This window comes from Beta vulgaris, chromosome 4, assembly GCF_026745355.1.
Source record: "Beta vulgaris subsp. vulgaris cultivar EL10 chromosome 4, EL10.2, whole genome shotgun sequence".
NCBI lineage: Eukaryota > Viridiplantae > Streptophyta > Magnoliopsida > Caryophyllales > Amaranthaceae > Beta > Beta vulgaris.
This window is the reverse complement of record NC_079205.1, coordinates 58,046,565-58,070,078: the sequence shown is the minus strand read 5'-3', so window position 1 is coordinate 58,070,078 and position 23,514 is coordinate 58,046,565. Positions and strand designations below refer to the sequence as shown.

Below are 23,514 nucleotides of genomic sequence, written 5' to 3'. Positions count from 1 at the left end.
AGGCTCGAGACGAAAAAAATCAAAACTCACGGAGGTCGCCCGACCAGGCACCAACATTGACAATGAGACGCCTGCTCGATCCAATCGGGCGCCCCTTTTTTCCTTTATTTTTTCCATCTTTAATTACAACAAATAGCAGTTTGTTTTATTATTAAATGCTACTCTATGTAGCGGTTTGTTTTGCCAAAAAAAAGCAAATTTTTTTCTGACATGAAGTTCTACATGAATGATATGCAGAGAATTAATTTTAATTTAGGTGCGGAAAGGGAATTAAAACTCCTTTTGACTATATCTAGGGAAAAAATTCAAAGAATATACATAGGCTGAACATACTGACAAGAAACATAGGGAGTGTTCGACAACTGTAGTTGTGGTAGTAGCTATTAGCTGTGAGAGTAGCTATTAGCTGGTAACTTTTGGTGGTTGGTGTGTAGCTATTAGCTGTCCAAGTAGTTGTATAAAATATTGATGTTCGGTAAAAGAAGCTGTCAAAGTAGTTGTTTAAGAATAACTAGTTAAAAAACTCAAATAAAACTTTAACATATAATTTATACACTATTAAAAGCTACCCCAATTGTAGCTTTTGACAAACACTACTAAAACACTACTTGTACCACTAAAAGCTACTTACACCACTACTTTGTCGAACACTATTATTTTTTCTAATTAGTGTTTTGACCGAGTCAAGACACTAAAAGCTACTTAAAAAGCTTGTGCCGAACACGCCCATAGAATAGTTGAACTACAACATGTATTTTCTGGCAAAAAATCATCATTCGTTCGGATTAAACAGCAATAACAAATGAACCAATTGTAAAAATATTCTCCCATAATGCATTTAAAAAAAAAAACCTCTGAACAAGTCTATTAAATCACATTTTTTGTGATTTACTGGAGCTAAACATCTAAAACATCACATTATCACTATCAATCTATCATCAAAACATTTGTAACAATGTTTAGAGCAAAGATACTATAATGTTGATATCTTCTTATTGTAGAAGTTTACGGAATTGCAGTGAAGCAAATACAAAATCCATCATTTTGGACAGTGGCAAATTGGCAATGGACTAAAGTGTAGAAGGTGAGATTGTGAGAATTAGGTGGAAGTGAACTTGTAGGAAGCATGTTTCAAAGTACCATTAGACACTCTACCATTAGTCAAGGTACCACGGTACCAACTACTATGAACACGCTCTCCCTTGCAATTTTCACCAGCAGCACCCATGGCGACGTGCAACGGATAAAAATGCTCTGGCATTGGATGTGCTAATTTCCAGTTTGGTGCTTTCGTTTCATATGTATTCAAATCTTCATACCTAATCAAAACCATGTAGCAAATCATAATCTTCATCTATCCGAAAGGTCACAACAATGTTGATCATTTCAACTTAAGACTAAGGCCATGCTCTTTTGAACTGAACTGGGTTGAACTGAATCGAGAGAAATTGAACTAAATTGTATATTTAATTTTCTAAAATAATAATAATCGATAATAATCAATAAATATTAACATAATATTATCAATACTTATTATTATTTTATTATTTATTATTTTTATATAATTGTTTATTATTTTTATTAAATTGTTGTTGGTGGCCTGGTCTAGATAATAATAATAATAATCATCGGGTCCTAATTAAACCAAGCAAATGGCCTGGTCTAGACAATAGGTACAAAGTGATTTTTTTTTTTTTTGTTAAAGTTAGAGCTAGAAAGATCAAAAGGAGAAAAGGGAAAATGGTAAAAGAGGAAAAAGAAAAAGGAAAAAACAAAAGAAAAGAAAGAGAAAAATAAAAGTTGAAACTGGTACCCAGGGAGTCGAATCGGCGACATAAAAGCACCGCAGTCCGCATGTAATAAGTTGGTAGAGCTTTTACCACTGAAATAAGTTAGATTCTCTAAATTTTTGGCTCAGGAATCGCATTTATTTAACTATAAATATGCCTGACGTTAAGACAAACAAAAAACTATTTTTTTTTGGTGAGGCATAGACCACTCATGACCTTTAATAGATACACCCATGATAATAATAGTAATCATAAGAATAATAAGAATAATAACAACATTAATACTAAGAATAATAACAACAATAATAAGAAAAATTAAATAACAATTAATAATAATAATAATAATAATAATAATAATAATATAATAATAATAATAATAATAATAAATAATAATAATAATAATAATAATAAAATAATAATAATAATAATAATAATAATAATAATAATAATAATAATAATAATAATAATAATAATAATAATAATAATAATAATAATAATAATAATATAATAATAATAATAATAATAATAATAATAATAATAAATAATAATATATAATAATAATATAATAATAATAATAATAAATAATAATAATAATAATAATAATAATAATAATAATTAATAATAATATAATAATAATAATAATAATAATAATATAATAATAATAATAATAATAATAATAATAATAATAATAATAATAATAATAATAATAATAATTAATAATAATAATAATAATAATATAATAATAATAATAATAATAATAATAATAATAATAATAATAATAAATAATATAATAATAATAATAATAATAATAATAATAATAATAATATATAATAATAATAATAATATAAGAATAATAATAATAATAATAATAATAATATAATAATAATAATAATAATAATAATAATAATATAATAATAATAATAATAATAATAATAATAATAATAATAATAATAATAATAATAATAATAATAATAATAATAATAATAATAATAATAATAATAATAATAATAATAATAAATAATAATAATAATAATAATAATAATAATAATAATAATAATAATAATAAATATAATAATAATATAATAATAATAATAATAATAAATAATAATAATAATAATAATAATAATAATAATAATAATAATAATAATAATATAATAATAAATAATAATAATAATAATAATAATAATATAATAATAATAATAATAATAATAATAATAATAATAATAATAATAATAATAATAATAATAATAATAATAATAATAATAATAATAATAATAGACAAGACTGAACTGAAGAGAACAGAACTGAAACGAACTTAAGTGAATTGAAAATAAGTCCAAAAGAACATGGCCTAGGCTAAAGCGAAAAAAACGGGGTACCTTCCATTTGTTAGAGTTGTTTGAAGCCAAGCATCAAACTCTGCAGCCCAAGGAGCAACTCCATCATAATATTGAGGCGAATCCCATGCAGGGTGTGTTGCACTTCCGGAACCAATGATGAGTACACCTTCGTCTTTCAGAGGAGCCAAGGCTCGTCCCATGTTATAGTGGTACGTTCCATCCAAATGCGGTTGAATTGAGAGCCCACATACAGGGATGTCAGCCTCAGGATACATCAGCATAAGAGGTACCCAAGTTGCATGATCAAGCCCACGTTCTTTGTCAATCTTCACAGATTCAAACCCGGATGTCATGAGAAGTTCTTGTACCTTTTTTGCCAATTCTGGAGACCCAGGAGCCGGATACTTCACCTGGTAATCGATAAACATTAGAAAATATGCAAATGGGAATTGATCATCCAAGGAAAACGAGGAGAGTTTTGGACCATTTTTAGAGTTGCCGCCAAATATAGTACACATTTAGCAAGTATATAATGTTTTAACATCTGTATCGCGAGTAATTTCTTTCGAAAAAAGAAAGTAGAAAACTATAAACATGATTAACGAAATAGAAAAGTAGGGAAGATTGAGAAAGACCTGATATAAAGGAGCAGGGTAGCTAACGCCTTCGTAATCATACATGGTATCATTGAGATGAACAGAATTCACAGCTGGTTGATCAGTTATCCAATGAGCAGAAATGACTAGTATAGCTTTAGGCTTCAAGGAATACACTTTTTCTCTCCAATTTTGGAAGAATGAGTTCAATGGATGAGTTTCTTCTATTGTCAATTTCGGGCATCCATGAGTTATAAAGAAGGTTTCTTTGATCATTTTCTCTCCATCCATTTTTCCACTTTAAGTTAATAAACAACTTTTCAATAGGTTTTGTTACTTTGATTGTTACTGTTTAATTTGGTTTTAAAGAGGATCAGATTTTAATCATTTTTTAATGGTAAACAGGATCCATTGATGGTGCCGCCAAATGTTATATCTGTTGAAATTTATTGCATTATATGCATACACATTTGCCGGCGGAATGCATGGATTATAATTTAAGCTAGTAGGATTAATTATCAAGTCAAATATTGTTCTGTAAATTAATACTTCTTGTTTGTACTGATCATTTATATCAAATCACTGAATCCTGCTTGAATCACAATAAAAATGATGATCATACAGCATGTACCAGACCATTACAATGCCCAAGTTAGAAGCTCACTGTCAGACTCTACCTAAACATATTTTCAGCAGCCTATATCATTATCCACACTTTCTCTTCCTCGAGTGTCTTCGATTGTGTCCCGTCAAAAAAAAAGAAAAGAGGTGTGTTAATCCTATACTTTCCTATGATTATAATGACGAATCCATATGAATCTTCGACACACAGCTATGTACATTTATGCCTTCGCATCAAACATCTCACTTGTCACATCTGAAGCTTCAAATGCAAGCACTACAAAACAGATAGGGAAAACAACATTAATTCATGGTATGGATAGAGTCATAGAGTCATATAATGAGATCCATTTTAACAAGGATGTTATAGTTAACTGATACTACCACTTATAGAAGATATGTAATGGTTCATTGACTGCAATAAGGGCAAAAGAGAACAAGTATCTTGAGGTCTGAATTCGAAATAATCTACAGAGGTCATCTATGTTGCAGATCCAGAAATTCTTACGGCAACCAAGACCTGGATATATGTGTGTGATTGTTTCTTAAAGCACAGAAAAACAGTTAGCAATCCCTTTAGCCAGACATTACTCCATTGGGGTACAATATGTCTAAATCACAAGAACCTCTACACGCACAGAATGTATAATAGTTTTGTAATATGTTCCATGAGTCTATTTGATGCACATAACGTATCTTTTCATTCTTTAAGCTGTAAATGCTTTAGAACGAATAATATGACTATAAAAGAGAATGCACATTGTGATGGGACATATTATGAATGCACATTGTGAAGGGTTGACACTATCTTGCCCTTCAGTGAAATTATGTCAGGGCAAGATAGTCAGAGGGATGAAGAACAGCATTTGGGTGTATGACCATCAGACATAGATGGAGGGATTATGAATATGATCATATATATGATGCCTACATAACAAATTAGTAAAATTAAGAAAAGATCTGATAAACAATATAATGGATGACCATCCTCTTCACCCTTGGGATGGTGTTCATTCGCCATGATAACCACAAGAGAGAGATCACTATCATGTGAATCACAGAATACACTTTTGGCCTGAGAGACTGATATCCACAGGAGCACTTGGTCATACTTGGAGATAAGGAAGGCTGGGAGCTCAACTAGATGCCTTAGGACACAATAGCTATACTGTGAGGCAGCCAAGATGAACTAAGCTATATGGGAACCCCTCTAGTTGAAGTCCTTCGCAATAAACTTTTAGACTGAAAATCATTAAACTATCAATCTCTAAGGTATAAAAATCCCATCCCAATCTGGGAAGACGGTATGTGATCTTTTAGTTTCAGTGCAACAGGGACCAAACTTAACTACGTGAGGTAAACAAAATGCTCACTTGGAGGGTTCAGCAGCAACATGTTAGGATCCTTTCGGAGCTCAACGTATGCATTTATGGTTTTGTAAGCTCAGGGCTTCTTGTGGCAAATACAAATTCAATAAATTTCTCTAAGATCAATTTTTGCAGCAACACATTTTGACTCGATTCAAATATCATATTGGGCAGAACATTAGTTCGACTGCACAATTACATCTGGATGCACATTCTTGGTGGATGACTGTGTACAGTAGCCTTTTCTTCCTATGGACTATCCTTTAGTACATTGCATTTGTATTGTATGGCTAAGGGTGAAACATGAAGTATTAACACGACCATTTATCCATTCAAATAAAATATCAAAACCTTACGAACTTTAAAGGAGAATACTAGTACAAATTAAACATTGCACTCCCGTGCTTACTAACCAGTAAACTCCAAGTCGAAAGTGATTCTGAATAGTGTCAAAATTGCTTCACCAACTTGAGATGCAGAAACAGATTAAAGCAAAGGCACGCAGAGAGCTGATAACCGCAACAATAACATAGGCCATGCACCATATGACTGCCGCAGACAAGATTCTTGAACCATCTGACTGTGCCATGCAAATCTGACATGCAAACAGCATATAAATGATAAAGTAAAGAAAACGAGCTCACGAGTTTAACACCTCTTCATTGTTACCCATCAAAGAAATATAAAGAATGGTAACTTGCTGATTTGAAATTAGTGTAGTCCCTTAGACTTTCAAATTGGTTATGTTATGCAAATCCATATTCATAAAGTGGAATTCTTTCATTTGTAAATAATCCAAACAGAGAGAAAAGAAAGGCGATAAAGAGAAGTAATCTTTAACCACCAAAATCCCGAACTCTAAATAGATTCAGCCCCCTCCTCCAACACACCCACCCATAATCTTGTAAGAATTTGTTATCACCATTTCTATTTAAGGCAACATTCCCAGCATTCTAGAATATAATTTGCAATTTTCAACAGAATATACGGAGTAAAAGAAGCTAACAAAATCAAAGGCAAAAGAATGAAGATTCATATATACTCAGTATTGACTAATTTTCAAGGATTTGAACGGGTCTACATGGAAATGAGGACATCAAGACTCCTCTGACCTCTATCTATCTCTACTCTGATTTTGCCATCCTTTCATTGTTTACTTCTATATTGAAGAGTCAAGATGAGTTCCCGTTCTTCTCCCTTATTTTTACTCCGTTGAATTACACAGATAAATTTCCCGATGAAATGGCTCGACAACTTATGGATCATTTCACAAATTAAGGGAACAGTAACGATTTTGTGTTTAGTTATACATGTAATGTCCCATAGAAAAGTCCATCATAATGCACCTTCACTACAAGAAAAAGATTTTCTTCACTAACTTCCATTACCATTTTATCCACACCACAACCCTTAGGTGACAATAAACGGAATGAAAATGAAAATGAATGGAGTAAAATACACACTTGGTACTAGAAATGCACAAGCGTGACTGTAAACACGGAAAATTCAACCTAAAATACTTACAAACTCGCTATGCTATCCTCTCAATATAACGAAATTCCATTTCTACAACAAAGAACACAATTCCGGTCAAAATGATGAACGATTCCTTACTCCCATTAAACTATTCAAGGGGTAAAACGAAAACCTCCCACATTGTTCAAACTACTCTATAATTTTATCATTATTCATAGGCTATAACAACGAAATCAAATTGACAACAAACTCCTAAGCATGTTAATCTTTTAAGCCATTGCCAAGCATCAGAAACAAGTTTATATATATGCTTCAAGATTTCTCATATCATCTCTGTAATTTCATCATTTTTTCACTTCTAATTTCCACATATAGAATAGTCAAATTCTTACAAACAATCAATTATGTTTAATATCTTCCATAATAAACTAATTGCAACTTGAAATTAAGAAGAAAAAAGTTTAACACAATCTTACCCACCTACCAGCATAAATTATGCTCAAATAACATGACCATTTTTAGATTTTAAGCCAGTAATCAATCAAAAAATCTAAACCCAGTTTGTTTTTTAATCTTAACATGCACCCTCTGGAACAAAAAATAAAAAAGTTCTCGCATTTAATCAAAGAAAACACAATAATCAGAATTCAACAAATTAAAAATAGAACCAATTATAAACATAATTCCAATTATTTGATGAAAAAACAAAAAAAAAAGAAGAGAAATTTGAGGAGAGAGAAAGTACCTGGGTGAAATGGGGTTTTGGATTTGAGTTACAGAGTAGAAAAAAAGAGAAGAATTTTCTCTCTATCTTCTAAATTGGGCACTAAAAGAAAAAAAAAAAGGAAAGTTTGGTGAGATAAGCTAAATTACAACATGATTATTATAATGTTTTTGGATAAATGTTCAAGAAAAAACGCGTTTAGTGTTCATTAGCATGGTGATTGGAGTACGTGTAAGATACCCATTGGTTGTTTGATGGACCCCATAAAATCTTCTTTCTTTTTATTTTTGTGGATTTGAAACGTTATGCACGTGGTTGTAATTATGGGGTTTTATGGTTGTGCATTTATCCTGATTTTGGGCCATAGGTGGATCTTGTTTGGTTTGATTCACATGTCCATTAGAGGTTTTAAATGGATCTTGTAGACGTAACTCTTTTTTCACATTTTTTCTAATGATTTTCTGCTTTGTTTTTTCTCAAACTCGTATTATGACATATCCATATGATCCTTATTCATTGTAGCTTCTTTCCAAGTACTCCTAATCTTCAAGTTTAGCTAATCATACTCCAAATACGTCCTTAATGCATGAAATTCATCAAAAACAAGAAAACATACCGAACAGGAGTAGAAAGGCATAACTTGAGAATATAATGCAACAATGAACCTAAATATGAAACTAAATGCTCTAAAATGCAATCTAGATGCACCTAAAAACTATATATAAATATGACTTATCATGCAGCCACACCGTCCCCCTCCCACGCAGCCCTCATCCCTCTGGTGATGCTTCTAGTTTGAGGCGGACAACTAGGAGCAGTCGAATAAGGGGCCGATCACCTGAGAAAATCTCAAACGTTAGAAAAGCAGTTGCCACCACACTAGATCTCAGATTTTTCAAAAGAGAAGGGGGAATAATGGAGAAGGGTTCACCAGAATCTTCGAAAGAAAATGGGGCTATGTGGGAGGGGGAGCTGTGGGGAACGGGAAGGGGGGCTGGTGGGGCTGGCATTGTTGGGGGGTGGTGGGCTGGGGGGTGGTGGGGCTGGGGGCTGGTGGGGTTGGGGAGAGAGAGTAGGTTAGGTTTAGTTAGGGTTAATTAGATTAACTTAGGGAATATTAGGTTGACTTAAGATAAACTTGTTAATAAACGCTAACGGAGGACTAACGTCCGTCAACAAAAGAGTATCTGGTGAATTTTTTAAAAGGCCAGGTATTTGGTGAATTTTGAAAAGGGGGGAGGGGTATTTGGTGAATAATTTTTTTTTGTCAGAAGTATTTGGTGAAAAACCGTATATTATATAGAGATTTTCTGTGTGTGTTGATCTATTTTATAACTAACTCTTTTCTCTAACACTTTTATTTAACTTGTAACTTTTCACCCAAAAATTGAACAAGGCTTGTTGACAACTCTTACAATTTACATACATTGACATACACTAATTAAACTGAATTGAAGAAAATTGAGCTTAACTGGATTGAATTGTGCTATTTAAAGTGAATTGAGTTGAAGTGATTGAAGTAAACTGAAATTTTATATAAAAAAAGGATTTTTTAACTAGAATAATACAAACTTTTGCCCGTTCTCTCGCAATAATACAAACTTTTGATTATTTTTAAATAATACAACCTTTTGCCTATAATTCCTCCAGTAGGACAATACCGGTTGTTAACTTATTGTAGGAGGTAAATAAGCTGACGTGGCACTCACTAGGACACATGTCTTATTTGATTGGCTGGTTTTTTAATTATATTTAAATTTTGAAAAAAAACACAATTTCCTTTTTTTCTTCTTTCTTTTCCTGCTACCCCCCTCCATTATCTTTCTCACTCCCCCACCCTACCCCCACCCCTGGCCTGAGCCTCCATGACTGACACGTTTCTCTCTCTTCCTCCTCCCCCACCCGGAAACCACTTCAGCCACACCGAAACCACTCCGCACCCTCCCCCACCAGAAACCACCCGCCCAGCCCCTCCCCCACCACGAAATCACCTCCCCAGCCCCTCCCCCACCACGAAACCACCTGCCCAGCCCCTCCCCCACCACAAAACCACCTTCAGCTTATGATTTTCGCGAATCAACTCGCATTCGCTCAGCGCGAAGAAAAGGACGCCCAACATGGCCGTTGACCTCGAAAGCTCGCTTAGCAATGTATTCCGACGCCTTGAGGTATGATGGTGATGCGTGTTTCTTTCTCCTCAGTGACTCGATCTCGCTCTCGTGGTCGGCGATTTTCGCCTCCGATTGCGATTTTTATCTTGCCAAAGTCTCGACCTCAATTGAGGTCGTCGATGTCAGTAATGGATAATGAGGATTGCTCTTTTGTGGTGGTTTCATGGTTATGTGGTAGAGGAAACCCAACATTTTGTGGTTTTAGGTGGTTGGGGGAGAAAATTAGGAGGAGAGAGAAAGAGGAGTGAGGGGTACTGTTGGTGAGAAATTGGCCGGTGGGGGTACTAGTGGTCGTTGATGGTCGTGCGGTGGGTGGGGGGGATCGTTGGTGGTCGTGCGGGGGGGGGGGGAGGGGTTGGATCGCTGGTGGTCGTTTGTTGGGTGAGGGGCTCTGGGGTGGTTCAGGTAAGGGGTGAGGGGAGGAAGGAGAAAGAATAAAGTTGATTTTTTTTTACCTGTTATTCAAGTTACAAGTCATATTGCCCTACTAGAGGAATTTTCGGCAAAAGTTTGTATTATATAAAAATAATCAAAAGTTTGTATTATTGCGAGAGAATGGGCGAAAGTTTGTATTATTCTAGTTAAAAAATCCTATAAAAAATAGAGCCTAAGTTATGCAATTTAAGTGATCACGTGTGTAGCAAAATAGGCACATCTGCACATGCATGCTTGGTAGAGGTGGGCATGGGCCGGCACGATTTGGGCCCGGCCCAGCAAGAGCCCGATCGAGGCCCGGCCCGTTGTCCGCTACGTGGGCCGCGGGCCTGACACGGTCAAGAAATTTTATTTTCAGTCCGCACCGGCATGAGCCCGCGGGCCAAACGCTCATTTCCTTTGTTTTTTACTTTAAAATTGCCAAAAATACAACATAAAACATGGGCCGGGCCGTGGAATAATTTTTAAAATTTCAAGCCCGGCCCACGGGCCCGTGGACAAATTTTTAAAATTTCAAGCCCGGCCCACGGTCCCGTGGACAAATTTTTAAATTTTCAAGCCCGGCCCGCCACTCATGGGCTCGGGCCTGGCCCACCATTTACTCAAGCCCGCGGGCCGGGCTCGTGACGAGGCCCGCCCCGGCCCAACCTCTAATGCCTAGCTGCCTGCACAACCAATACTCCCTCTGTATTTTTTTGTCTTTCTCACTTAGAATTTTGACACTATTCACAATTAGATAGAATCTTGTAGATTTTTCTCAATATATAAGAAAAAAGAAGTTATATGGGGTCTTATTTGATTCGTCTCAATGAGTACTTTATTAATATTCAATTATTATAATTTTTACAAATATGTAATGAAAGATATTTAATATAGGATAAATGTATTGAAAAACGTGTAAAATCAAAGTAGGAAAGATAAAAAAAAATACAGAGAGGTATCTTCTTATTTCCCTATATAACCATAACATCAACCCAAGGAACCACTTTTTTTTTTTTGATTTTTTTTTGATTAGAAAATTAAGTCAGTCCAAGGGCTAACCCCTACCTGTAGGAAACACCAACACATTGGCTGGTAAGGCATGCATAGCATGCTAAAGAAATATCCCAACATAATGCTGGGGGTAAAGATCGAACTCCTGACCTCAAGGGCCAAGGGGGAGCGCTCTACCCACTTGAGCGAACTCCTATCCTTATCCAAGGAACCACTTGAAACATGTATACTACCTTCTCGTACAAAAGTGACGCAACCAATGAAATATGAGAGATACTTTTCTGTTCTTTAATTTTTTGATTGCAACATTTTGAATTTTATATTATTTACTGTTCACACTTTGATCGTTTATAATGATCTACACACAAGGATAAACATAGTCATATGATATCTTATTAGAAAAATTGACACGTATAATTCAACTTTCACCCGTCTTTTCAAAATAATCCTAAACTTTGGATTATTACAGAATAAACCCAACTTTTGAGGGAACCTTATCAAAATAAGTCAAACTATCATTTTTCTTAACTACACAGAATCATTTTAGGTCTATAATCTATTGAAAATTAATAGTTCGGGTTATACTGAGAATGTACCCCTGAAGTTGGAACTGTTCTAAAATAATTCAAAGTTAGGATTATTTTGAGAAGACTGGTAAATTCGTCTCAATATGCAGTTTTTTAATATCTCATTTGCATAGTTTTTTAAAATATACAACTAAAGTTATTAATGGGCAAAATTATATCTTGACAAATATAAAAGTGTAAATGTTGCAATTAAAAAAGAAGGGAGTAGATAATAAAACAAAAATGATTGATTAAATATGAAACACGACTTTTCACGAGCATTGAGCAAGCTAAGAGCACCCACAATGGCAAGCTACAAGTAGTTGTAGCTTTGTATGCCACATCATATTTCCAAATTACAACATTCCTAGCTACAACCTCTCCCATTAGAAAACTACAACTACTTGTAGTTTTTGTAGGTCCCACATGTCATAACTCCAATTATATATAGAGAAAGTGTATTGGAAAGTAAAATATGAAAGAGAAAAGTGAAAGTTGGCCCCACAAAAAATTGACAAAGCTAATAGCTTTGTGGAGCTAAGTGGCTTCACAAAGCAACAAGCTAAATTTGTCTCCAATAATAAAGCTAGTAGCTCTATCTTTTAGAAAATTGCAAGCAAGAACTTCCAAACAACCATTGGAGTTGCTCTAAGTACCATCACCCAACTGGTAGGTGCAGAGAAAACTTGGAAAAGTCTATAATGTTGACACAACACCTACTAATTCTTTTTCACTCACCGCCAGGGCGCCAGCATACAAATATCCAATACTCCTTTTCATCGTACTATCACTCAGACATGAAATTAAATCTTATGTTCTACATTTTATGTATCTTTTAATTTATATAACTAATTTTTTTTGTCCGTATGATGTTTCGGATCAGTTACGATAAATAAATATGTTATTATTTTTAAATTTCGTAATTTATTTTGCAACTTTTTGTATTTTTTATCCATTAAGAAATTGAAAAATTCATGACGCGATAAGTAAAAAAACATTGAAAGGTTTGAGTTTGAAAATAATACCTTAAAAAGAATTGTGGTAAGAGAATATGATATCAATATTAGGTTACATTTTTTTTTTTTTGAAAGACAATATTAGGTTACATAATAAGAGTGTTAGAGATGTATAAACTTGTTTAAGTTTTTTTAGTTAATTATAATTATTACAAGACTTCATCATATTTTATTTGAAACATTAGAAAACAAAGTCATAGTGTATTTATGGTTAATCTTTTACTTTTCATTTTAAAAGTCACGTGTTCGATACATTGCAATTACACATTTTTTTTCTAAGTGAGGAGTACACATTTACCTAAAACATTTGTATTAGAAATTTGAGGAGAATGCCACGTGGCACATAGGCTTTTTTCTCATGTCTTTTAATATATTTGTATAGATTATATACCACCTTTTCTTGTAAGTTTATGAGATTGATATATTATAATAAATTTTCATAAATTTTAATTAGAAATAGGTGGATCATAATTAGGGGTGTAAGTGGATTGGTCTGGAATGGACTTTCAAATTCAAATCCACTCCAAAGTTTATAGACTCGAGGAATCATGTCCAAATTCAATCCGAAACTTTTCTTATTTCAGTCCAATTTTTTTAAAGTCTGAATTTGATTTAGTTTAGTCCGAATATTATTTTAATTTTTTTTTTAATTTAAGTTCACAATATTTTCTCATAATTGAAAATTTGAAAGATTAAAATCATTACCTCCATTCCATAAAGTAGATTACATATATCTTTGAAGTCTATAATGAGATGCAAATTGAAAGATACCATACCCAAAACAACCCAACCCAACCCAAAATGATAATTAAAATACAAGAAACATGAGGATCATACACCTCAGGCAACATCCATTCAACATAATCTAATTTGTATCTCGCGATGAAGCATAACAACAATTAAGATTAATATTAAAACACAGTTAATGCATCAGAATAAGAAAAATGAAAACTAAAATTGGAAAGCTTAAGTTAAAGTAGAATACTATAAATATGAGTGAAATTAGATACATACCTCGATATAAGTTGAGAGGAAATAGAGAAAAAAAAAGGTCTTTCTACATTTTATTCTCGTATTTTTCCATTTTCTACGTTGTACCCCATGTTTCTAGGATTTCTACACTATACCTTTCAACTCTCATTTTTTAATTCAAATTGCCATTGCCGTTAAGTGAACATTAAGTATTACGTTATGCTATGTTTGGATAGCAAGATTTCATTTCAAATCCTGAATTTGGATGAAATCTATTGTTTGGATGGCATGGAATGTCATAGGACCAACTCAACCAAAAGCTTAAGCTTATGGTTGAGGCCCCAGGAATAGATTTATACTCTATCACGCCCTCTCACGCAAGAGCCCTTTGGGCTTGAAGTGTGGATGCAACACAGGTCTCCCTCATACCTGACGCTAAATATTCCACCGAGAAAGGAGGGGTGGATGAGATTCGAACCCGTGACCTTTTTGTCACGCTGGCTCTTGATACCATGTCAAGGGACCAACTCAACTAAAAGCTTAAGCTAATGGTTGAGGTCCCAAGAATAGATTTGTACTCTATCATGGAATTTGAAATTATGGAATTTGATTAAATTCTTATCAAAAGCCTATATTAGTAGAATTTGAAATTCAAGCTATTACCTTGTCATTTGAAATTTTCTCCTCATACATATCCCAACTCCATGAGTATCTATATCCCAACTTCATGAGTATCTATATCTCAACTTCACTCATTCGCTCTCTAATATTTATTTCTCTCTCCTTTAGTAAACCCACACTTTTTCTCTCTCCTCCATTAAACCTCTATTTCTCTCTCTTCTATCAAACCCCATTTACAAAACAATGATTAGGAATTGAAATACAAACTTTAAATTCCAGATTTCAATTCCATTAATTGAAATGAAATACAAGTTTCCAAACACTACCTTAGTGAAATTAATATTTATTTATTAAATTACCATCAGGTTAAAAAACCCATGAGAAGGAAACTTTCTCACCATAAAACTTAGGGTTTAACTCCCTCTTATTGACTTATATCCCCTCCCCCACAAATCTTCATCTTCTTTCTTTCTTTGTGAAGCTTCTCCCCAAAATCAAACGGTAGGTAAGGCATTTAATGCCAAACCTAACGTCCATAATTAATATGAGCTCATTAATGGCAATGTGAATTAAAAAATGAGAGTTGAAGGGTACAATGTAGAAATTCTAGAAACATGGGGTACAACGTAGGAAATGGAAAAACACGAGGCCAAAATGTAGAATAACCCAAAAAAAATTATATATTAAAATATTTTTGGATTGGATTGGACCTCAAAGGGGTGAGACTTAGGGATGGCAACGGGTCGGATCTGGACCGGGTTCAGGTGGACCCGGACCCGTTTCCAGACGTTGGATCCAGATTCGACGGATCCGGGTCCAAAACGGATCCCTACTATCATCATGGAGTGACCTGAATGATTATCATATTCATGCAACATCATGAGTTGAAGGAACCCTAAACATCACAGAACTAAGTAATTTGAGTGTAACCAATGCTAAAAAATATCATGATTCTTTTATTCAATTTTTGGTGTTGTTAATAAGAGACCTTATCATCATGTCCTTTACCTTTTTCCTACCCTCTAATTGTAGAAAAAAGTGCTCACAAACATTATCTCGACATATATGTCCATAAGATTTACATGCCTAAGCAATTAGATACGATCAAGTTCAAGTATTTCTCAATCTGAGTTTGGAGAAAGTTTTGCATTTCCTGAATGGTGAATCAAAACAAATATCAACATAAACCCAAAAATCAACAAATAAATGAAAATGAACCAAAAACTTAAACGAAAATCCACTGATAAACGAAAATTGAAACATAAACCCTAAATTAGAAATAAATTACATATTGACTAGATCTAAACGAAAATCAACCAAAAAGTAAATTGTTCTGAAAATACAAGAGAACGAAATTATATATGAAAATAAAAAATAAATCAAACTAAAAAACTAGAGAAATTGGGAGTGGGTGGTAGTGGACTGTTGGTGGTGGGTAGGGAGTAGGAACGGACTGCTGGTGGTGGGTAATCTCATCAACAAATTACTGGTCGCGTGCTTGGAAGGTGGCAGACTTCTCTTTTGCTGGCGAGTGGGTGGTTGTTGGTGGCGGCTGTACGTGTGTGGTGGTTGTTGGTGGCGGCTGACCAAGGATAAATTAGGAGAGATAGAGAGAAGCGTAGTGTCAGAGAGAGAGAGAGATAGAGAGAGAGGATGAGGAGAGAGAGAGAAGGGGCATATAAGATGGTAGGGGGTTGGGGACACTACGCTTATTCATTCTACCAGGTCTGAAATTTAGCAAGCCTTTATTAAAACGGATCTGCGGATCCGGGTTTATTGTATAGATCCGGACCCGGATCCGTGATCTGACAAGTGGATTCGGATCCGGGTTTATTGTATAGATCCGGATCCGTGAACTGACAAGTGGACCCGAATTCAACGGGTCCATAATTTTAGGATCCAGACCCGAAAAATCGGATTTGGGTCCACGGATCCGGGCCGGGTCCGAGATCCACTGCCATTAGGGTGAGTTCATATCTACCACGAAAATATTTGGACTTGAAAATTTGAGTCTGAGTCCAGTCCAATCCAAAATTTTAAATTCAGTCCGACAAGTTTGTATTCGTCTCGATTGAACTCTAGACTTTTCGCAGTCCACTCTCACAATTTTTTTTTGAAATAATAATAAATAATAATACACTTAACCAGAATAAATGTAGTGGTATACAAAATTTTGGAGACAACAGATTTTCATTTTTTGTGGCTTTTGTTTTGTTGCAAAGTCGTCTTTTGTTCAAGTCAAGTCCACTGAAGTCTGATGTATGCCCGCTTGTCCGCTTAGCCGTAGCCTGCCCTACAAGGTTTGAAGTTTCTTAATTCCATTCACTCACAAGGTAGTCCTTTCTATGTAATATACTTTTGCTGCCTTTAGATGAAACTTAGAAAAATGCTCTAGAAATCAATGATAAAATCATGTTAAGTTTCACAAGCATTCAATTTATCTTCACAACATTCATCTTTTTCTTAACTTTTCCCTTGCTAAAGAGCGAGGATACGAATTACGCAGCATGCTCTATTCCATACTCATGTGGGAATATCACAGTAGGGTACCCATTTTGGGGAGACAATAGGCCTAAATTCTGTGGGATCCCAGATTTGAGGCTCAAATGTAGCAGCGATGTCAAAGTTCATACTGTTACCAATCTTATTAACAAGGGATATGGTGTACCATTTAGAGTGCTCGCTATCAACCTGTCTTCCAACACTATAGTCGTTTCCCCAAATAAGCTTTTTGAACATTGTCATCTAAAAGAATCGAATATAACGTTTATTTCAACATTTAAGCCAGCTGCGAGTTACAGAAACATAATCTTATACTATGGTTGTGGTAATGGTTGTGGTTACAAATCATTGAACTGCACCTACAAGGATGGTTCTACTGGTTCTGCTTATTATTTTGATAAACCATCTGACATGAGTCGTAATTGCTCGTGTAGTAACAATGTCATTTTTCCGGTGTATCAGAGAGGGTTGGATGAGCTTAGAAGCACAAAAGATGGTTCGATTTATAGAATCTTAACCAAGTGGCCAATTCAAATGATGTATAAGGCGAACTTCACAGCCTGTTCTGAGTGTCAGAAGTCTGGTGGCAGATGTGGATCGTCAGAGGAACTATCTTCAGATCAGTTCGTGTGTTACTGCAGTGATGGATCCAAACAATTAGTTTGTAGATCAGCTAGATCTAAATCAGGTATAAATTCTTTTTATTTTTATTTTTATTTGTGGAATTCTTTTATTTTGTTTAATAATGGTAAGCAAAAGGAATTAGCCAAATCTTAACCTAAACCCGTCCTAATAAATACTCCCTTCGGGCCTGTTCTCCCCAACTTATTTTCAATTCAGTCCAGTTCAATTCAGTTCAGTTTAGTTCAGTTTAATTCAGTTCAGCTATGGACAATACTTTTTCTCTCACATAATCACTATTCATTTCAATTCAGTTCAATTCAATTCAGTTCGGTTTAGCTGTTTTATGCCAAAGAGAACAAGCCCTCCGTCCCAAAATATAGTTCCCATTTCCCTTTTTTCACGGTAATTGATGTAAGTAGAATATAAGATGGATAGTAAAAACTTTTTGTTTATTTAGATAAATGTTGTATGGGAAAAGAAGATTTTAGAAGAGAGAATGGAGAATAATTGGTGAAAGAGCATTAATTGTAACATTTTGGTAGAAAAAACAAAGGAAAAACAAAATTCAATAAGCAAATAAATGATGGGACACGGTTTTTCTTGACAAATTACGGAAAATTGTGGAACTAAATATGGGGGAACTATATTTTGGGACACCCAAAATGAAAATGGGAACTATATTTTAGGACGAAGGGAGTACAAAACAGCCTGAATTTGACTTTTTGATTTGACCCATGTTTCTGCCTAGAAACTGTCAAAAGTAAGTGTAGTGTTGAGAGTCTTGAAATCCCGAGAAGGCCTGAAGAGCCGAGGAGGAGGTCTCCGATAATCCTGCAAAATACAATGAAAAACTGATCCGGGGGTGTTCCCAGGAAAGCCCCTCCGACGCTCAAGTCAGTTGAGATTGAGGTAGAGAGAGAAAGTCAGTAAATGTAGAGAGAGATGCTCTGATTTTGTTAGGTGAGAATTGAATACCTTTGTCTGATGAGACAACCCCTATTTATAGAGGGTGAGACCTGTAATAAATGAGGGCATTTTAGTCGGCTCCAGCTGATGGAGGATTGTGTTCCCTAATGTTAGGGGTATTTTAGTAACTTCGTCGTAGATGGGCCGGTCCAAGAAATGGGCCCAAACAATTAGCCCCACGCCAAGTAATCGGAGTAAAGATCTGCCATTCTTAGTGCGGTTGATTGGCGGAAAAATAATGCTTGTGCCGAGGATGAATGATGTGTCTTGAGTTAGCTATCTGGCGCTAGGATTAACCAAGCACAGGGGTCTCGCTTCCTGAGAAGGGGATCTTATGAATTCCCAAGTCAGGGTAGATGAGGTATGATCACGCCTTCGAGAATAATAGAGAATACCCACTTTGCATTGGCCGACTACTGCTTGGCCGAGGGTGGATTCTCGAGCCACGACTAAGAAACCCCGACAGGGACCTTACGTGACGCGACGCTCGGTGCTGCAGGGCAACCCCGAGTCAGGGGCTAAGAGATCCCGAAAACATCATCTTGGGACGCGGTGCTTGGTGTAGCTTTAAGTCCCGAGTCGGGGGCTTGGGGATCCCGACAGCAGGTCTCATCAATTCCCGAGCTCGAAATTTAGTAAAGAGGGTCTCATGCACCCGAGTCCGGTCGAAGGATCTCATGCATCCGAGAGGCTTCTCACGAGCCAAGCCGGGGTAGAGGACTCTCGCGAACTCTCGGGTAATCCAATGCTTGGCTAGTTAACTCCCGAGTTGGGAAGGTAACCTTTCCCGACACACAATGCGCTAGGCTCGGGGTACTGTGCGGGTGGCGGAGTTTCGGGATCGATGCACTAGAGTGTTCAACACCAACCCGGGGGTGGTTTGCCCGACCGGATTGAGATAACGAGGGTGGAACCTCAGGCCCGACCCCAAGAATGTCTAGAGTTCTAGACCCCTTGGGGGATGTTTTCGCAGCCCCTATCCCGAGGGCCTTTAGGGCAGCAGACCCCTTGCGGGTGTATTCACAGCCCCAACCCCGAGAGTTTTCAGATGGGCGTTGGTTGTATCCTGAGAGTGGTATAGGCCTCGGGGTAGGGACTCAAGCTCTTCAGGTGCCCAATTTAGCTCCCGAGAAGGTCTGAAACCCTTGGGAGAATAGTCCCCACTAGGTGGCTTTGAACCTCATGGTCAATCTCGGGAAAACAGATGGGGACTCGGGGGCCATTGGGCCCTGAAATAGGTGATCCCAAGAATTGATCCCCGAGTCGGGGGGAAAAGGAATCTTGACAACAAGCTCGGGGATGAGGATGATAGCCGTTATTAAAGATTCCCGAACAAGGGTTGATTCCCGAACAAGGGTTGATTCCCGAGCATCCTCCTTTCAACGATACTTAGCCGTTTCTCGACTAAGTTAGTGGGACGCTCCCGTTATGACCAAGGAGGTGCCAATGACAGAGTTTTTCACCTCGGGGGGCTAATGAGCGTCATGTACCCCGAGGAGGGGTCACGACGCTATCTACTCGGATCCCGAGTAGGTCCAATTAATGATTTTTAGCCATTATTCGGCTAAGTTAGTAGGACGCTCCTATTATGACCGAGGAGGTGCCGATGAAGGAGTTTCTCGACTCGGGGGAGGCTAAGGAGCCCTATGTATCCCAAGGAGGTTTCACGACGCTACTCGGATCTCGAGTAGGTCCAATTAATGATAGCCGTTTTTTGGCTAATTTGCTAGGACGCTCCTCTTATGACCGAGGAGGTACCGCGAGATGGATGCTCGACTCGGGGGAATGGTGAGCCTCATGTTTTCCGAGGAGGTTGATTTGTTTGCACTTAACTTTTTCGCTAAGTGATAGGGTACTCCTGGCATGGCCGAGGAGGTACCGCGAGGTGTATGCTCAACTCGAGGGGATAATGAGCCCCATGTTTCCCGAGCAGGTTGATTTGTTTGCACTTAGCTTTCTTCGCTAAGTGATCGGGTACTCCTGGCATGGCCGAGGAGGTACCGCGAAGTGTATGCTCGACTCGGGGAAATGGTGAGCCCCATGTTTCCCGAGGAGGTTGATTTGTTTGCACTTAGCTATTTTCGCTAAGTGATCGGGTACTCTTGGCATGGCCGAGGAGGTACCGCGAAGTGTATGCTCGACTCGGGGGAATGGTGAGCCCCATGTTTCCCGAGGAGGTTGATTTATTTGCACTTAACTTTTTCGCTAAGTGATAGGGTACTCCTGGCATGGCTGAGGAGGTACCGCGAAGTGTATGCTCGACTCGAGGGGCTAATGAGCCCCATGTTTCCCGAGGAGGTTGATTCGTTCGGACAATGACAGTCGGTCGGGGCGCTCCTCCACTACCGAGGGGATGCCATTGGAGAAGTTTTTGACTCGGGGGGATGACAAATACCATCACACCTCTATCGAGTGCATTTATTGGACCAGCTGATGGGTTCAAGCAATTAGCCCCACGCTGGACGAACGGATAGGGTAGCCTCATTCCTTCCCGAAGCGATCGTCTAGCGGAACCTGAGAAAGATTCCTGGTCTGGAGCACCATGTCGGTCCCGGGAGGGGGAGGGGGAAGGGTTCGAGATTTCACCTTCTTTCTATGTGCTCTAATGATCCCAAGTTGGGTGTTAAGCCCCCTGGTAAGGTCGAGAAGGATAATGTACCAGCTCGGGGGACAATGATCCCCCCATAGTAACTAGTAACCCCGAGTTGGGTGTTGAGATACTTAGCCAAATTTAGGCTAAGTGTTGAGCCCCCTGTTGAGGCGAGAAGGATAGTGCACCAGCTCGGGGGCCAATGAGCCCTCCATGATGATCCCGAGTCGGGCGTTGAGATACTTAGCCAAATTTAGGCTAAGTGTTGAGCCCCCTGTTGAGGTCGAGAAGGATAGTGCACCAACTCGGGGGCCAATGATCCCTCCATGATAATCTCGAGACGGGTGTTGAGATACTTAGCCAAATTTAGGCTAAGTGTTGAGCTCCCTGTTGAGGTCGAGAAGGATAGTGCACCTACTCGGGGGCCAATGAGCCTCCCATAGTAACCCCGAGTTGGGTGTTGATCCCCCTGGCAAGGCCGAGAAGGATAATAAACGATACTTAGCCATTTTTTGGCTAAGCTGGTTGGGGCACTCCTCTCACGACCGAGGGGGTGCCATTGGAGAAATTCTCGACTCGGGAGGCTAATGAGCCTCTGCTTCCCGAGGAGTTCTTTTTCTCCGGAACGACGCTACTCGGATGCCGAGTAGGTCCTAATAATCGATACTTAGCCATTTTTTGGCTAAGCTGGTTAGGGCACTCCTCTCACGACCAAGGGGGTGCCATTGGAGAAATTCTCGACTCGGGAGGCTAATGAGCCTCTGCTTCCCGAGGAGGTCTTTTTCGCCGGAACGATGCTACTCGGATGCCGAGTAGGTCTTAATAAGCGATACTTAGCCATTTTTTGGCTAAGCTTGTTAGGGCATTTCTCTCACGACCGAGGGGGTGCCATTGGAGAAATTCTCGACTTGGGAGGCTAATGAGCCTCTGCTTCCCGAGGAGGTCTTTTTCGCCGGAACGACGCTACTCGGATGCCGAGTAGGTCCAATAAATGTTACTTAACCCTTTTTGGATAAGTTGGTTGAGCTTTCTTCTCATGACTGAGCGTTCACATTATGATTGTTGTTGGTGAACTCCCGGGAGGGAGCCTCTCCTTTTGCTTCCTTAATTTCTCGCCGATAGGCTTATGTGCCGCCGCTCGACATTGAAGTGTCGAGTGATGGGCAATTCGTGATGATATCTAGGAAGAATCCTGAGCACCTGTTGGGGGCCCGAGTTGCATGTTTCTTATTTGTGCTTGTTGGATCCGAAAGGGGTCCCTTCACATTTTCTTCGAGGATTTGTGATGCGAAATACCTTCTCGGTCCTTTTCTTCCCGAGCATCCTCCTTTCCACTTTGAGTGGAGGCGGGTGGATTTAGAGGAAATTAGCTCCAGAGTTGAAGTTGTTCTGCTTATCTCGAGAGGTAGATCACTCATCCTCCTAATGAGTTGGTTCCACATTAGGTGTGGTATGACGACAGGATGGGAGCTCTCAGTTCAGGTGAAAAGATCTTGTCTTCCTTCGGACGGGTGCCACGTTGCTCTCGGTATGTGACTTTGAGATATAGCATCCCCACAAACGGCGCTAAACTGTTTCCGCCTAGAAACTGTCAAAAGTAAGTGTAGTGTTGAGAGTCTTGAAATCCCGAGAAGGCCTGAAGAGCCGAGGAGAAGGTCTCCGATAGTCCTGCAAAATACAATGAAAAACTGGCCCGGGGGTGTTCCCAGGAAAGCCCCTCCGACGCTCAAGTCAGTTGAGATTGAGGTAGAGAGAGAAAGTCAGTAAATGTAGAGAGAGATGCTCTGGTTTTGTTAGGTGAGAATTGAATACCTTTGTCTGATGAGACAACCCCTATTTATAGAGGGTGAGACCTGTAATGAATGAGGGCATTTTAGTCGGCTCCAGCTGATGGAGGATTGTGTTCCCTAATGTTAGGGGTATTTTAGTAACTTCGTCGTAGATGGGCTGATCCAAGAAATGGGCCCAAACAACCCATTTACCATACTTTGCAGTAATACTAAAATTTTCAACATCTCATGTGTTGGGAATATATCCCTGCATAGCCATGAAATTCGTGCGAACTTGATCCAAAGCGGACAATATCATGCTAAATCATGGAACTCGTGGTCCCTGCATCAGGGGATAGATTATTAAGGAATTGA

The 23,514-nt window shown here is 37.6% G+C and overlaps 2 protein-coding genes across 6 annotated transcripts in view; one reads left to right on the top strand and one right to left on the bottom strand.

The window, feature by feature from the left end:
* Positions 1–817: 817 nt before the first annotated feature.
* On the bottom strand, positions 818–8,281 carry LOC104890499 (4,5-DOPA dioxygenase extradiol). Of its 2 annotated transcripts, XM_048643454.2 has the most exons (6): positions 7,936–8,281; positions 7,239–7,280; positions 6,128–6,309; positions 3,766–4,624; positions 3,170–3,540; positions 818–1,319 (listed from the first exon to the last, which is right to left on the bottom strand). In XM_048643454.2, the coding sequence occupies exons 4-6, from the start codon at positions 4,015–4,017 to the stop codon at positions 1,100–1,102; spliced, it is 843 nt and encodes a 280-aa protein (XP_048499411.1). In that variant the 5' UTR covers positions 4,018–4,624; positions 6,128–6,309; positions 7,239–7,280; positions 7,936–8,281; the 3' UTR covers positions 818–1,099. The 2 variants fall into 2 exon arrangements, with proteins under 2 accessions (XP_048499411.1, XP_048499410.1); XM_048643453.2 differs by lacking the exon at positions 7,239–7,280 and having other exon boundaries at positions 7,936–8,262.
* An 8,620-nt stretch (positions 8,282–16,901) lies between these two features.
* LOC104890501 (LEAF RUST 10 DISEASE-RESISTANCE LOCUS RECEPTOR-LIKE PROTEIN KINASE-like 2.4) overlaps positions 16,902–23,514 on the top strand; it is a 31,515-nt gene continuing 24,902 nt past the window's right edge. For 2 of the 4 annotated variants that reach the window (XM_048643452.2, XM_048643451.2), the window contains exon 1: positions 17,005–17,878. In XM_048643452.2, coding sequence (XP_048499409.1) covers positions 17,101–17,878 — 778 coding nt within the window. In that variant the 5' untranslated portion in view covers positions 17,005–17,100. The other 2 variants (XM_048643450.1, XM_048643449.2) reach the window with 2 other exon arrangements.